At 42.5% G+C, this 12,329-nt stretch overlaps 1 protein-coding gene across 1 annotated transcript in view; it reads left to right on the top strand.

Moving 5' to 3' along the window:
- The window catches only part of LOC310855182 (AT-rich interactive domain-containing protein 3B-like), a gene marked incomplete at its 3' end in the record, with an annotated part of 79,738 nt that overhangs the window by 63,960 nt on the left and 3,449 nt on the right, over window positions 1-12,329 (top strand). Inside the window, exons 5-7 of the mRNA XM_083760093.1 lie at window positions 2,300-2,483; window positions 7,250-7,503; window positions 10,567-10,860. Coding sequence (XP_083616219.1) covers window positions 2,300-2,483; window positions 7,250-7,503; window positions 10,567-10,860 — 732 coding nt within the window. The remainder of the gene's footprint in view (window positions 1-2,299; window positions 2,484-7,249; window positions 7,504-10,566; window positions 10,861-12,329) is intronic.

Here is a 12,329-nt window from a genome sequence, read left to right as displayed (position 1 = left end):
GGCTAATCTCCAAGGGCCTGATCACTGCTGATTTACAAAATACATTAATGGCTCCTATTCCGGGCTGAGATCAGTAGCAGCAGCAGCAGGCTGCGCTGGGGCTGGCCTGGAGGATTGGCTTGGCATTATCGGCCAGTAGCAGATCTGCCCCCCCCAACACGCGCACACTGCTTCGCTAACAGCCGTGATGGATTTACTCGGCACAATCCTTTAAATGAGCTTCATTATACCGAGGTGATCCAGGAGCCCCCCACTGCCCAAGGATTACCAGGCCGACACAATCCACCAATCCGCCACTCTACTACCTTACTCTACTCTACTACCCCCCCAACACCCATGGCAGCCAGTGTTGCCAGATTTTCCGAAAAATAAGCAACCAGGTCTATGAAACTAGCCCCATATCTTGGGGGACAAAAGTGTTTGAAACAATTTAACAACACAGGGGGACAAATACAAGCAAGCAGCCCAAATAGAAACAAAGCCAAAGAATCGCATAATTATGTTCAAGCAACTTTACAGAAAAACAAGCCCAAAGTCGCTTATAATAAGCGGACATGGCAACACTGATTGCTGCGTCACAATATGGCCGCCTTTCATCAGAGCACGTTGCCCTGCCATACTGCACTGTTGCAGATTGTCCTTTTTGATCCTGTCTGACAGACCTCGTTCCCCCCTCCTCTGTTGTCACTAGTCCTCCTCCTCCTCCCTGCTCCTACATCCCAACACACGCTCCCTTGCATCTGCCCCCTCCTCCTCCTCAATGCACTTGCTGCACGCTTTGCTGCAGATAAGCTGTTGACAAGATTAATGCATCTGTATCAAAAGTCTGCTTCGCTTCGCTTTGTGTCGCTTGGTGAATCCCCTTTTCCAGGTCAAGCCTGTTTGGACTTAACTGGGATAATATGTTTTCAAGTCAAGTTTAATGGCCCGTGTCAGGTTGACATGTCACCTATTCCGGTTATAGTAGCCAAACAGTTTATGAAAGCACACGATATTTAGTCGCAGGAGTCGTCATTCCCAGCATAATCGTTTATGGATGCGTTGGGCATTGAGAATGGTGTAAGCATTCAGTCTACTGCCTGCTGTATGGTATGTAAGGCTGCCTGGCACCTGCAACAGTTAACCAAACTAATCGATTTAATTGATTATGAAACACAACAACAACCTATTAATGATTTGAATTTAAAATTTGATTTTTGCGGCAGGAAAAAATGTATCTTCTCTAATTGAATCAGAATATACTGCTTTTACAGTTGGTATAATGTTTAAATACCACACTAGTTAATGGTTGCATTGTAATTGTCTGAGAGGCATTCTGGGTATATATAATATCCCACCTGCATAATGATGACCTGACGAAGGTCTCGGGGACTCCATGTGGGATTGTGTGCAGGTTTTGTACTTTTTAAGCATTTATATAAGACGTGCGTGTGGCTACAAGACCTTTGCATTCTGATGACTGTCAGTATCTTCCAACAACATCACATATCAGAAATGTTAACACTGAAGCTGTGTTATTATTATACTCGAGGTTATGCTATACCGTGATATTGGCACTGATGTGTGCAGAGCCACAGCGACTGCAATAACTTGCAGAGTAACACAGTGGTTACAAAACGCTGTGCTGTGAGACAAGTCCAGGTGTGCCTTGGGATTTTGTGACAACCACACACATGTTATTGCAATATACACACAACTGTACATAAAGTTATGAATCATGTTCTATACCCTAAAAAAAAATATATATATATATATATACATATATATTATATAAACCACTTTCAATATCATGCCCCTATGTTGGGCATGTAATTATAGATGACAATTTTGAATTACCCGTAATTTCCGGACTATAAGGCGCACCTGAATATAAGCCGCACCAGCCAAATTTAGGGAAAATCCCGTATACAAGCCGCACCGGACTATAAGCCGCAGGTGGTCCCCTAGTGGCCGTTACGTTAGCTCAGAGCCTTAGATGGCTCTGCATTAGCTGTAAAAATCCATAGATTAGCCGCACCGTTGTATAAGCCCATTCAAATCATGGGTAAAAAGCTGCGGCTTATAGTCCGGAAATTACGGTAAGTAATTACAATTATTTGTTTGTTTTCTTTTTTTTCACCAAAGACTAAATATATATAAGCTCACGACTTGTTGCGTTGTGTAATTTATTAAAATTGACAATAAAAGCAGGCATGTCATGGGATTTTGCCTTGCCTGTTTTGAAAGTTTTAAACAAATTGTTTTGTTCCGTATATTTCTGTACCAATGGGTGTGTCTTGTCTTCTCTTCTCCCTCACAGGGACCCCAGTCAACCGTATCCCCATCATGGCCAAGCAGGTGCTGGACCTGTACATGCTGTACAAACTGGTGACGGAGAAGGGAGGCCTGGTGGAGGTCATCAACAAGAAGATCTGGAGAGAGATCACCAAGGGACTCAACTTACCCACCTCCATCACCAGCGCTGCTTTCACCCTGCGCACACAGTGAGTAGGCCTGGCACACTTATTACATCATCATCTAATCCCAATTATTTGTGGTGATCGCAATTATCTTTGCATAATCGGTCGACTTTGACCGCTTCATATAATTATTTTCAAACATTTTCAAAAATAGTGGAAATAGCTGATCTACAAGCTCACTTCGTAAGCTTGTAGATTGTTCCACTATTACTTTTTTATATATATATTTAAGTATAGTAGTAAAGTTACTAAATGTCAGTAATTTATTTGTAAATGTAGGTTATTTGTCATATCGACCCTGTGCAACTTCAAAGCCTAGCCCTAGCCTTTTGTTGTGCGAGAATGCAGAACATCCTAAAAGCACACAGTGTGCTGTGATGCAACACAGTGTGAGCTTTGTAGATCTGCTGCCTTGGAAAATGAATTATTTTAAAATTGATTTTTTTTCCCAATTAAATTGATCAATTAAAAAAAATCTATTTGATTAACTGTTGCAGCACTACAGTATATGCTGCTATTTAACACACTTACAGAGACTCATTTGCCTATATCCAGTAAGGATCAGGTTGCTTTAAATTAAAGGTTCCATCCTCAAATAAAGATCTTAAAATGTATGTCTATGAGCATGCATGTTATCATCTGTGTCCTATGGATAGTGTACGTACTGTATTATGAGTGTGGTGAGGTGACTGTGTGCATGCTTAATTATATATGCATTGGCGTGAGCTGTCGTGCTTAGAACCGTCATATCCCTCAGCTTATAATTATTATATCATCATTGTGAAGTTACTGATAAAAACACATTATTTACAATACACTTTGCATTAACAGGAGCATTACGACTAATGCGCTTGCTCACGTGCGTGCGTGTGTGTTTTGGAACGCTTGTCTAGTCTCGGTGTGACCATGTGTATATACAGTACATGTGTGTTTACCCATGGGTGTGTTAGTTTTCCCCTCCTGCTATCACCTTCCCTCCTCACATCCAATCCATCCAGCCTTTACATCACACATAGAGCCCATTGATTCCATAGATTTATTGATGTTGATTTGAGGTCAAAGTTCAGTGTGACTCAGGTGGTGCCTTGAGTGACGCCTGCACCGGGCCCCAGGCTCTCTCTCTCTCTCTCTCTCTCTCTCTCTTTCAAGTAAACCTCATTTATTTAAAAAATCCGACATGTCGCGTGCCAAAAATAGCCGATAATACAATACGCTGCTCATTCTGAGCTTGTATTATCGCCTATTTTCGGCATGCGACACTGCCATACAGTGGAGCAGAAATGAGGCAGTCTTTGCGTGTGCCCCCGCCAGCGCTGCACCCCTACTATCCCACCCGGCAGTGGAGTGCTATGCTCTAATGAAGCTTTATGTATTTTTAATGCTAGCTAGCCTGTTGTGTGGCGGGGCCCGGGCCTTATATAATGGACGCTCTTAGCTCCACTATTGATCCCTTGCACACATACTGTTTTTTTCTGCCATTATGCACTCCTCCCACATTCATGATGTTCATGTAGGGTGGGAGAAATGCCAGCACATGTTTAGCGTGATGTCGTCATCCTGTGTGTTCAAGTGCACACACTTCATGTTACAACACACATTAGGAGGACCTCCTCCCCTGCTAATGAGGAGGGCCACCTCCTTTCTTTGCGCAATCCGTGTCTGAAGAACATATATCCTTATCCTATAACTGCCTCATCTCCTCCTTCATCTGCATGCATTTTCTCCTGTACTTAATAATAAGAATAACCAGTAAGACGCCCTGAGGGCGAGGTTGCGCTGAAACAGAGCTTCCTGTAGACTCGAGGTATGCCTGGATCCGGTGTCCTGTGCTGTAAGGAGTTTTGAAGATCTATCATCTATCATTGGGAGATCTATCATTCTGGAGATCAATCATTTTGTTGAGCTGGTCGAGTCATCATTGTGATGTCAGAACATCATTGTGATGTCAGAACAGGCCAGCTCCATATATGGAGATCTAGGGGTTTGATGAGGTCAGATGATCAACATATGGAATGAATTCTGTAATCTGTACTGGCCATATTTGGAGTGTGTCTTGAGTGTACAGGGTTTGATGAGGTCAGATCAACATATGGAATGAATTCTGTATTGGCCATATATGGAGCGTGTCACGAGGCGTGACGGACGCCTCTTGCAGATGTTCAGTAGGTCGCAATAATAATTTTCTAATTATAACTAATCTCCTCTCGCACTCTCATCTCTCTCTCTCGAAATATGTATGACACAAATTGTTTGTACATTCATACCAGCAATTAATATTAGTCACGCCTGTCTGCCAATTTTCATTGTAATTTGGTTTGAATAAGAATCAATTATGGAAGTGTTATTGCATTTCCATGGCCATCTGTCAGAAACAGCTGGCCATGTTTTATCAAATGTACTAGAGCCACCAAACTTGTACTTGATATTCTCCATAATGTAAAAATAAGTTGTGTGGGACAAGCCTTCTGCTTCCACTTCATAAGCATAAGATGTTTTAAGCTAAAGATGGAACAAAGCAATAGTATTCTAATTATTTCTGGGAAGCATGGTCAAGGTCATGGTTCAAGTTTTATTAGCATGTCCCAAAGTCAAACTGGGCAATTCATGTTACAGCAGATAATGACTATTATAAAAACACAGTAAACATACATAAACAAGAACATAGACCGACATGTCCATGGTCACAAGATCCAGATAATAACAGTTGAAATATAAGTACATATAGTAAATACTATATAGTAAATATAAGAACTACAACCATTCTCCCACCCACTCACCTCAGAGATTGGCTGTCAACTGTTGCTTGAAACTAAACAACGGCTACCTCCTCCTGCTTCCATTATTGATGGCACGAATGGAAGTATTGTTTATAGTTGCATGGGCCTCTAACCATTGGCCAGAAGGCAAGAATTGATATTCCGGATTTAGGGGATGAGAGCTGTCTTCTCTTGTAGATGACGCTTTCTTGGGCACAGTATATATGACTCGGACATACATATGACTCAGACGCACTTAATGTTTTCATGTGCACTGTGTTGATTGAATACTTTATTTGTCAGAAAGGACTGCACGTCGTACAGTAAGACATTAAGGCTAAAAAAAGTAATCAACATAGAAGAAACATACAACAAATCAACAAATACAAACACTATGGCCCTCATTTATTGTAGTGTAAATTCTGCCTTAAATTTGAGCGTGGTTTTTGGCGTGCGCTCACGTCGGCAGACTCTGCACGGAATTCATGAAGTGATGGTAAATAGTTGATCCTGGCGAAAATTTGGTCGCAGCTTTGATAAATCTCATGGTTGCTTGCCTGTCATGTCCGCACACACACGCATGCAAGTGTGCATTTTGGCACGCCAGTAGGATTATTCTGTGAGGCTACAACTTTCGTAAAGTATAGGCTACGCTACATTAATCACATGACACATATCACAGTTACATTGTCATGAATGGAATCAGATTGTAGGATATTTATTTAACCCATTCTGTTTAAGTGCCAGGACCGTAATCCCGTTTTATGGACGTCTTTGCAATGGGTGCCACGGACGACAAGACGTAATACATTTTTTTAAAAGAAATGTTTTTCTTTTCTTTTTTACAATTTTTTTTTTTTACAATTTTTTTTTAAAGTCCTCTCTTTCTTTATAATGGGAGAATTGGCACTCAGAGCCTAAACTGGTGACCACCACAAAGAGACGGGGCCTTATAATACTTCTATAATAATTCTTATAATACTGCCTTATTAATTAATTACATCGGATGCCCGGGACGAAGATTAATCAAAAGACGGAACATTAGCACCATAGCAACAGAGAGCACCGCTCTACAGGCTGGGAGCGCCTGTTGGGCAACATTCTTGATCTAAATCAATGCTTCCAATTCTAACCAAAGATTGTGTTTTTGACGGCCCATCGCAGTCCCGTCACTAGTCGCGTTAGAAGTAATCATACCTACGTTGGTTGGCTACATCTAGCAACCTCACTGTGCATGACAAGATTTAAACGGCGGCGCCGCCGGTCCCGGGCCCTTGCCTAAGCACTTCATTAGGTGAACGATTAAGCACCTAACTTAGCCTATAATATCATTGCAAATAGGCAGGCTATATGCATGTCTTTGTCACATTGGGGGGGAAAAATAGGCGTGCATGCCCTTTTTTTAATGTTATATTATCACAGGGATTATTTATAGGAGTGACGGCATCTCATCTCCCGCACATATGTGCTGGCATGTTTTAACAGAGCCAGTAAAGCACTGTTTAATTAATCATCTAACTTAACATCTTATATTGTTTTTAATTGCTTGTACAGTTGGAAATATCCTACCAATTTCATATTACACATCGTCGATGTATGCCTTTACAAAATATGTATTTATTAGTTGTACAGCTATTAGGAGTGAATGCATAACTTTAGATGGCTGTCAGCAGTTCAGACAATGCTCCTCCGCTTCTCTACGACAGAAAAACAGGAGCAGACAAAGTCAGCGACAGCTCCTGACCTGACGTGAATTGTGGCATGGCATACGTTCAAGTTCACGCTGGAATAATAAATGCCACGTTGATAAATGAGGGCCACTATGTAGAAAAGGGAAAAACGGCAGCAGTGAATGGCACCTCCTTTCAATGGGAATTTATATTTACCTCCCCTTGTGGTCTCCCAGTCCTGATAAGATGTGTTTTCAGGACAATTTTGAAAGAAACCAGTGATACACATCCTTTACACAGTATAAAGTATAATGTGTTAATGTGACCGTGTCTTTCTGCCTCTCCTCTTTGTGTTTTCATGTAGATACATGAAGTACCTGTACCCGTACGAGTGCGAGAGGAAAGGTCTGAGCTCCCCAGGTGAACTGCAGGCAGCCATCGACAGTAACCGACGTGAGGGACGTCGCCCCAGCTACAGCAGCAGTCTCTTCCGCTTCTCCCCTTCCCCCAGCACAGCCCCCCACATCCTCTCCCCTCCCAAGATGCACCTGTCGGCCATGGGAATATCTGGGACGCTCAGCGACCTGCACGGTTCGCCGGGCCACTCTCTAAAGAAAGGTACCCACTCACCCTCAACGGTAGATGAGAGACAAAGACTTGTGTTGTGATGTCATACTGTAAGGTGTTGGTTCTCATTGTGGGGTCCTTGAGGGGGTTCCAAGTGGTCCCCAGCAAAAGTAGTTAACATAGCATCACAATCATTTTAACCACTTTTATGTTGGCTATTCAAAAATAGCAGAGCTACAAGCTCACAGCCTCTCACTTTGTGCTCTGCTGCTATTTTTGATTTTTTTTTCTTCCCCCTTTTTTTTACACAAATATTCTGTTATTGGGGTCCCTGGCAGCAAACATTTTCAGATGGGAGATTGCGACCAAATACATATCAATTCGGGGGTCATTGCAGTAAGACTCTTGTTGCTTGAAGATCATCAGTTTGGGGGAAAACTCTGGGATGGGGAGAGTAAATGTGATACACTGGGCTTTGTGCATATAACTATAGTCCTGGGTTTCCAGAAGGTTGTGTAACCATTTTCTGTTCCTGTTAATTCTCCCATAGCTTTGTTTGATTGGATAGGCAGCGGATTTGAACCAGAAATACAAATGAGAATTAAAATCTGCTACTGAGACAATGAAACCAAGCAATGGAAAAATGGGTAACCAGAACGCTCGCCCCAAAACACACCGCTCCCATTTGTTTCCGCAGACCGCTCGCCCCCCAGCGGTTCTTGTATTTTGTATTTTTATTCTTGTAGTTTTACTGAGGTTACGTTTAGGAATAAGGTTAGGTTTAGGCATAGTTTTACTGAGGTTACGTTTAGGAATAAGGTTAGGTTTAGGCATAGTTTTACTGAGGTTACGTTTAGGAATAAGGTTAGGTTTAGGCATAGTTTTACTGAGGTTACGTTTAGGAATAAGGTTAGGTTTAGGCATAGTTTTACTGAGGTTACGTTTAGGAATAAGGTTAGGTTTAGGCATAGTTTTACTGAGGTTACGTTTAGGAATAAGGTTAGGTTTAGGCATAGTTTTACTGAGGTTACGTTTAGGAATAAGTTTAGGATTAGGCATAGTTTTACTGAGGTTACGTTTAGGAATAAGGTTAGGATTAGGCATAGTTTTACTGAGGTTACGTTTAGGAATAAGGTTAGGTTTAGGCATAGTTTTACTGAGGTTACGTTTAGGAATAAGGTTAGGTTTAGGCATAGTTTTACTGAGGTTACGTATAGGAATAAGTTTAGGATTAGGCATAGTTTTACTAGTGGTGACTGTCTTGAGGTCATCGGGTTTGGTCTGGGGCAAGCGTTCTTGTAATCGAAAAATGACCCCAAACAAGAAACTGGTTATGCCACCTCCTGGAAACTCAGGAATACAGTTAGTGCGCAGAGCCTATTTGCTGAGAAACTACCCTTGAAAGAGAAGCACTTAACCCCTAATTCCAGTTGGTTGCTAAAAGGCTGACTGGTCTTGTGCAGCTACCAGAAAACAATGTGTATAACTGGCAGGATGTGAAAGTGAAACGGATAAGAGCTAAAGCGACCATTTGTGTTCATGTCCATTAATATAGGATATGTCAGCAGTATTCTGGTTACAATTGTACTCTGTCTGCTCTGGGCTCAGCAAGAGGACTGCGGAGCTTTCAACCAAAGTACTGATGGAGATATAGCGCCCTCTGTCGCAATTTAGTAACTACATCTGCTGTACTTCTAATGGGATGAACACATTGGATTCAACACTAGCTATGATAGTAAATACTTTAAAATGAAAGTGCCATTGAAAATGATAAATGGTTAGTCATACCAGGAAAGCTCATAAAACATGTTTCAGGTCCTGCTTCAGTGCTTACTTACAGGCCTAGTACGTAAATAACATTGTCATCATTCCAGTTTGCTCTGTGTGTGTGTGTGTGTGTGTGTGTGTGTGTGTGTGTGTGTGTGTGTGTGTGTGTGTGTGTGTGTGTGTGTGTGTGTGTGTGTGTGTGTGTGTGTGTGTGTGTGTGTGTGTGTGTGTGTGTGTGTGTGTGTGTGTGTGTGTGTGTGTGTGTGTGTGTGTGTGTGTGTGTGTTCGTGGAAAAACCTGTTTTGAAGTATGTCCGTGCCTTCCTATGGGCATATTATATATGTGTGTGTGCATGCATGCTGGTATGTGGGTGTGCGCGTGTGAGTCAACATGGAGCCAGACGGCCCTCAGGCTTTACACTGTCCTTAGCGTTACCACTCATTAATGACATGCTTCCCACACAGGGGGACATTTTATGGCCACCCCCCCCTCCACATCAATGGGATCCCACTTTTGATAGCCGTCGTTTCTTCTTATCTGATCTCTCTCGGTGCCCGTCTGGAATGTGCTTCAGGGCTCAAAGCATATCACACAGCCAGGTTATCGTCATACATTATGCTAATGGTTTCCACAATAAATTATCGTTGAAATTGGTAGTATTTTAAAGCATTTAGACCGGAGGCTGATTCTATGAATGCCTTCTAAACCAGAAGTTCTCAAACCTTTTTGTGCCATGAATGCTTTCCCGGTTTTAATGGGTCAAAGTTGAAGGAACCTTTGGCTGTTAAACAACAATGGCCACTTAACACAGGGGTTTCCAAACCTTTCCCCAATGCGAAGAATCCCCAAATAGCCATAACTTGTGGCTGCAGCCTCTTTTGTGAAAATGGCTTTTAAAAAACCTCAAGAATAGCATATCTACAATCTCAAAACGCGTCGCCGATGCGAGCTCGTAGATCACATGCCGGTGGGACGGAGATGCATTTTAAAATTATAACTTTAGTCTAGGTATATCTTCTAAACTCCCACGTAGACATAACCACCCTGCAAGTAGGACCGACATTTTATTTATTTATTTTTTCTTCCACTACTAACAACAACAAGAACTTGAGAAAATTCATGCAATACCGCACTGACGAAGGTCCTATGACCAGAGTGCAAGTGCTTTTCTTCCAGTTGTCCTGCTTTTGAGACTACCGCACCTGGTCGTCAACCCTGAACAAAGGATAAAGAAGGGGCGCAACAGTTTACTCTGGACTTTGGCCACAAGGTTTTGCAAATATCTTTAGTAATCTACCATTATTATCAAAGTAAATATCCTCCACACCTCTCTCGGCTCCGTTCCAGATGAGCTGACCGCGTCCCTCCTGGCAGCCAGGGGGTCCTCCATGGCGCTGGCCCTGGGGCAGCAGCAGGTGGCCGGGCTGGCGCGGGCCGCCACCCTGGAGCAGCTGAGGGAGAAGCTGGAGACGGGTGTGGGCGAGGCCCCCGAGAGGAAGATGGCCCGCCTGGCCGAGGAGCAGCAGCGCCTCATGCAGCAGGCCTTCCAACACAACCTGCTAGCCATGGCCTCCCAGGTCCCCATGAACCTGCGCCTTGGGACCCCCACCCACAGCCACACCACCAACCACAAGAGCCGAGGTCAGTGGTGTTCGCGCACGCACACACACACACACACACACGTGTTTGTATTATTTTTAGGTTATTTTTAGGTTGATGAGTTTATGAATGCCAATTCTTACAATTTTAACTTTAAGCCTAGAGTCTAACAAAATCTACACGCTCACAACACGTTGCGAGCTTGTAGATCGGCAATTTTTTCAGTGCATGGCACTGGCACGCAACTACTGTGCATATAAATCATGTTTTATCATCTCTAAAAAAAAAAAAATCAACCATAGAAGAGCATGTTTTTCTTATGAGGACCAGAAAATTATATTTCTCATATTCTACTGTCCTCACGTATAGTAATTCACACACACACACACACACACACGCACACACCAGTATTACTATACGTTTGAAGACAAACAATTTTACAATTGTATAAATGCCATTTCAATCTATTTTTAACCCCAACCCTAAAGCCTGAGTTATGCATAGTTGCATGCCGATGTCGCACACTGCAAGCTGATCTACAAGCTGGCACTGTGAGCTTGTAGATCAGCTTGCAGTGTGCGACAGTGTGAAGCTTGTAGATCAGATATTTTCGGAAACCATCACACACACACAAACAATAGAGTTAGCACATGCATTCATCGATGCTTACCCAACAGAGATTAGGCGATACATAACCGGTTAGTATTGTTATAGAAACACATACTACACATAACATGTATGATGCAAAGCCTGCAGAGCTAGTTCAGGCAGAGAACTCAAAGGAGCTCCAATTACTGATCAGCTGATCAGTATCTCATATAGCTCATTCTTCTTGCTGCTCTGCTGCTGCGTGATGATGGTTTGTGTGCTCTCCCCCCATCACCCCAGCATCCACCTGTGGGCTCTGTTTCTATGATGTTTTGTGTGCTCCCTCCACCACCCCAGCATCCACCTGTAGGCTCCGTTTCTATGATTACCTTATGGCGGTCTGTTTCATTACATTCCCTGTCGAATCTCATTGGCAAATAATTTATTATAATTCATGCTTACGGGGAATTCATTAAATAGACAAGAGCTGTGCCCCCAAATATGCTTAAATATTTATGCCCTATATATTTATGCACAATACATATACGTATTAAATCCAAGAGTTGTCTGTCTGAAAGACCTTCGAGTTTTAGTGCTGTCAATCATATAGGGAAACATATCTGTCCATGCATCCACAATAGAGGTTACTGCTGTCATACATACATACATTATACATACATTCACGCACACACTGTTGTGCCCTCAACAGAGGTTAGGTTTTGTCATATAAGCACACGCATGCATGCATGGGATAATACTCACATGCGTACAATAGCGATGATGTCACATACACCTATAGCCACATTGTGCTCAAACAATAGAGGTTCATTGTGGTGTGTCTCACATACACAACAGAGGTTACACAGAATACACACATAATCCACATGTATAAAATACCTGCACTTGCAAAACACACAATGCAC

This window comes from Protomyctophum parallelum (assembly GCF_964188405.1).
Source record: "Protomyctophum parallelum genome assembly, chromosome: 2".
In the NCBI taxonomy this organism is placed as follows: Eukaryota; Metazoa; Chordata; class Actinopteri; order Myctophiformes; family Myctophidae; genus Protomyctophum; species Protomyctophum parallelum.
This window is presented reverse-complemented; position numbering and strand designations above follow the sequence as displayed.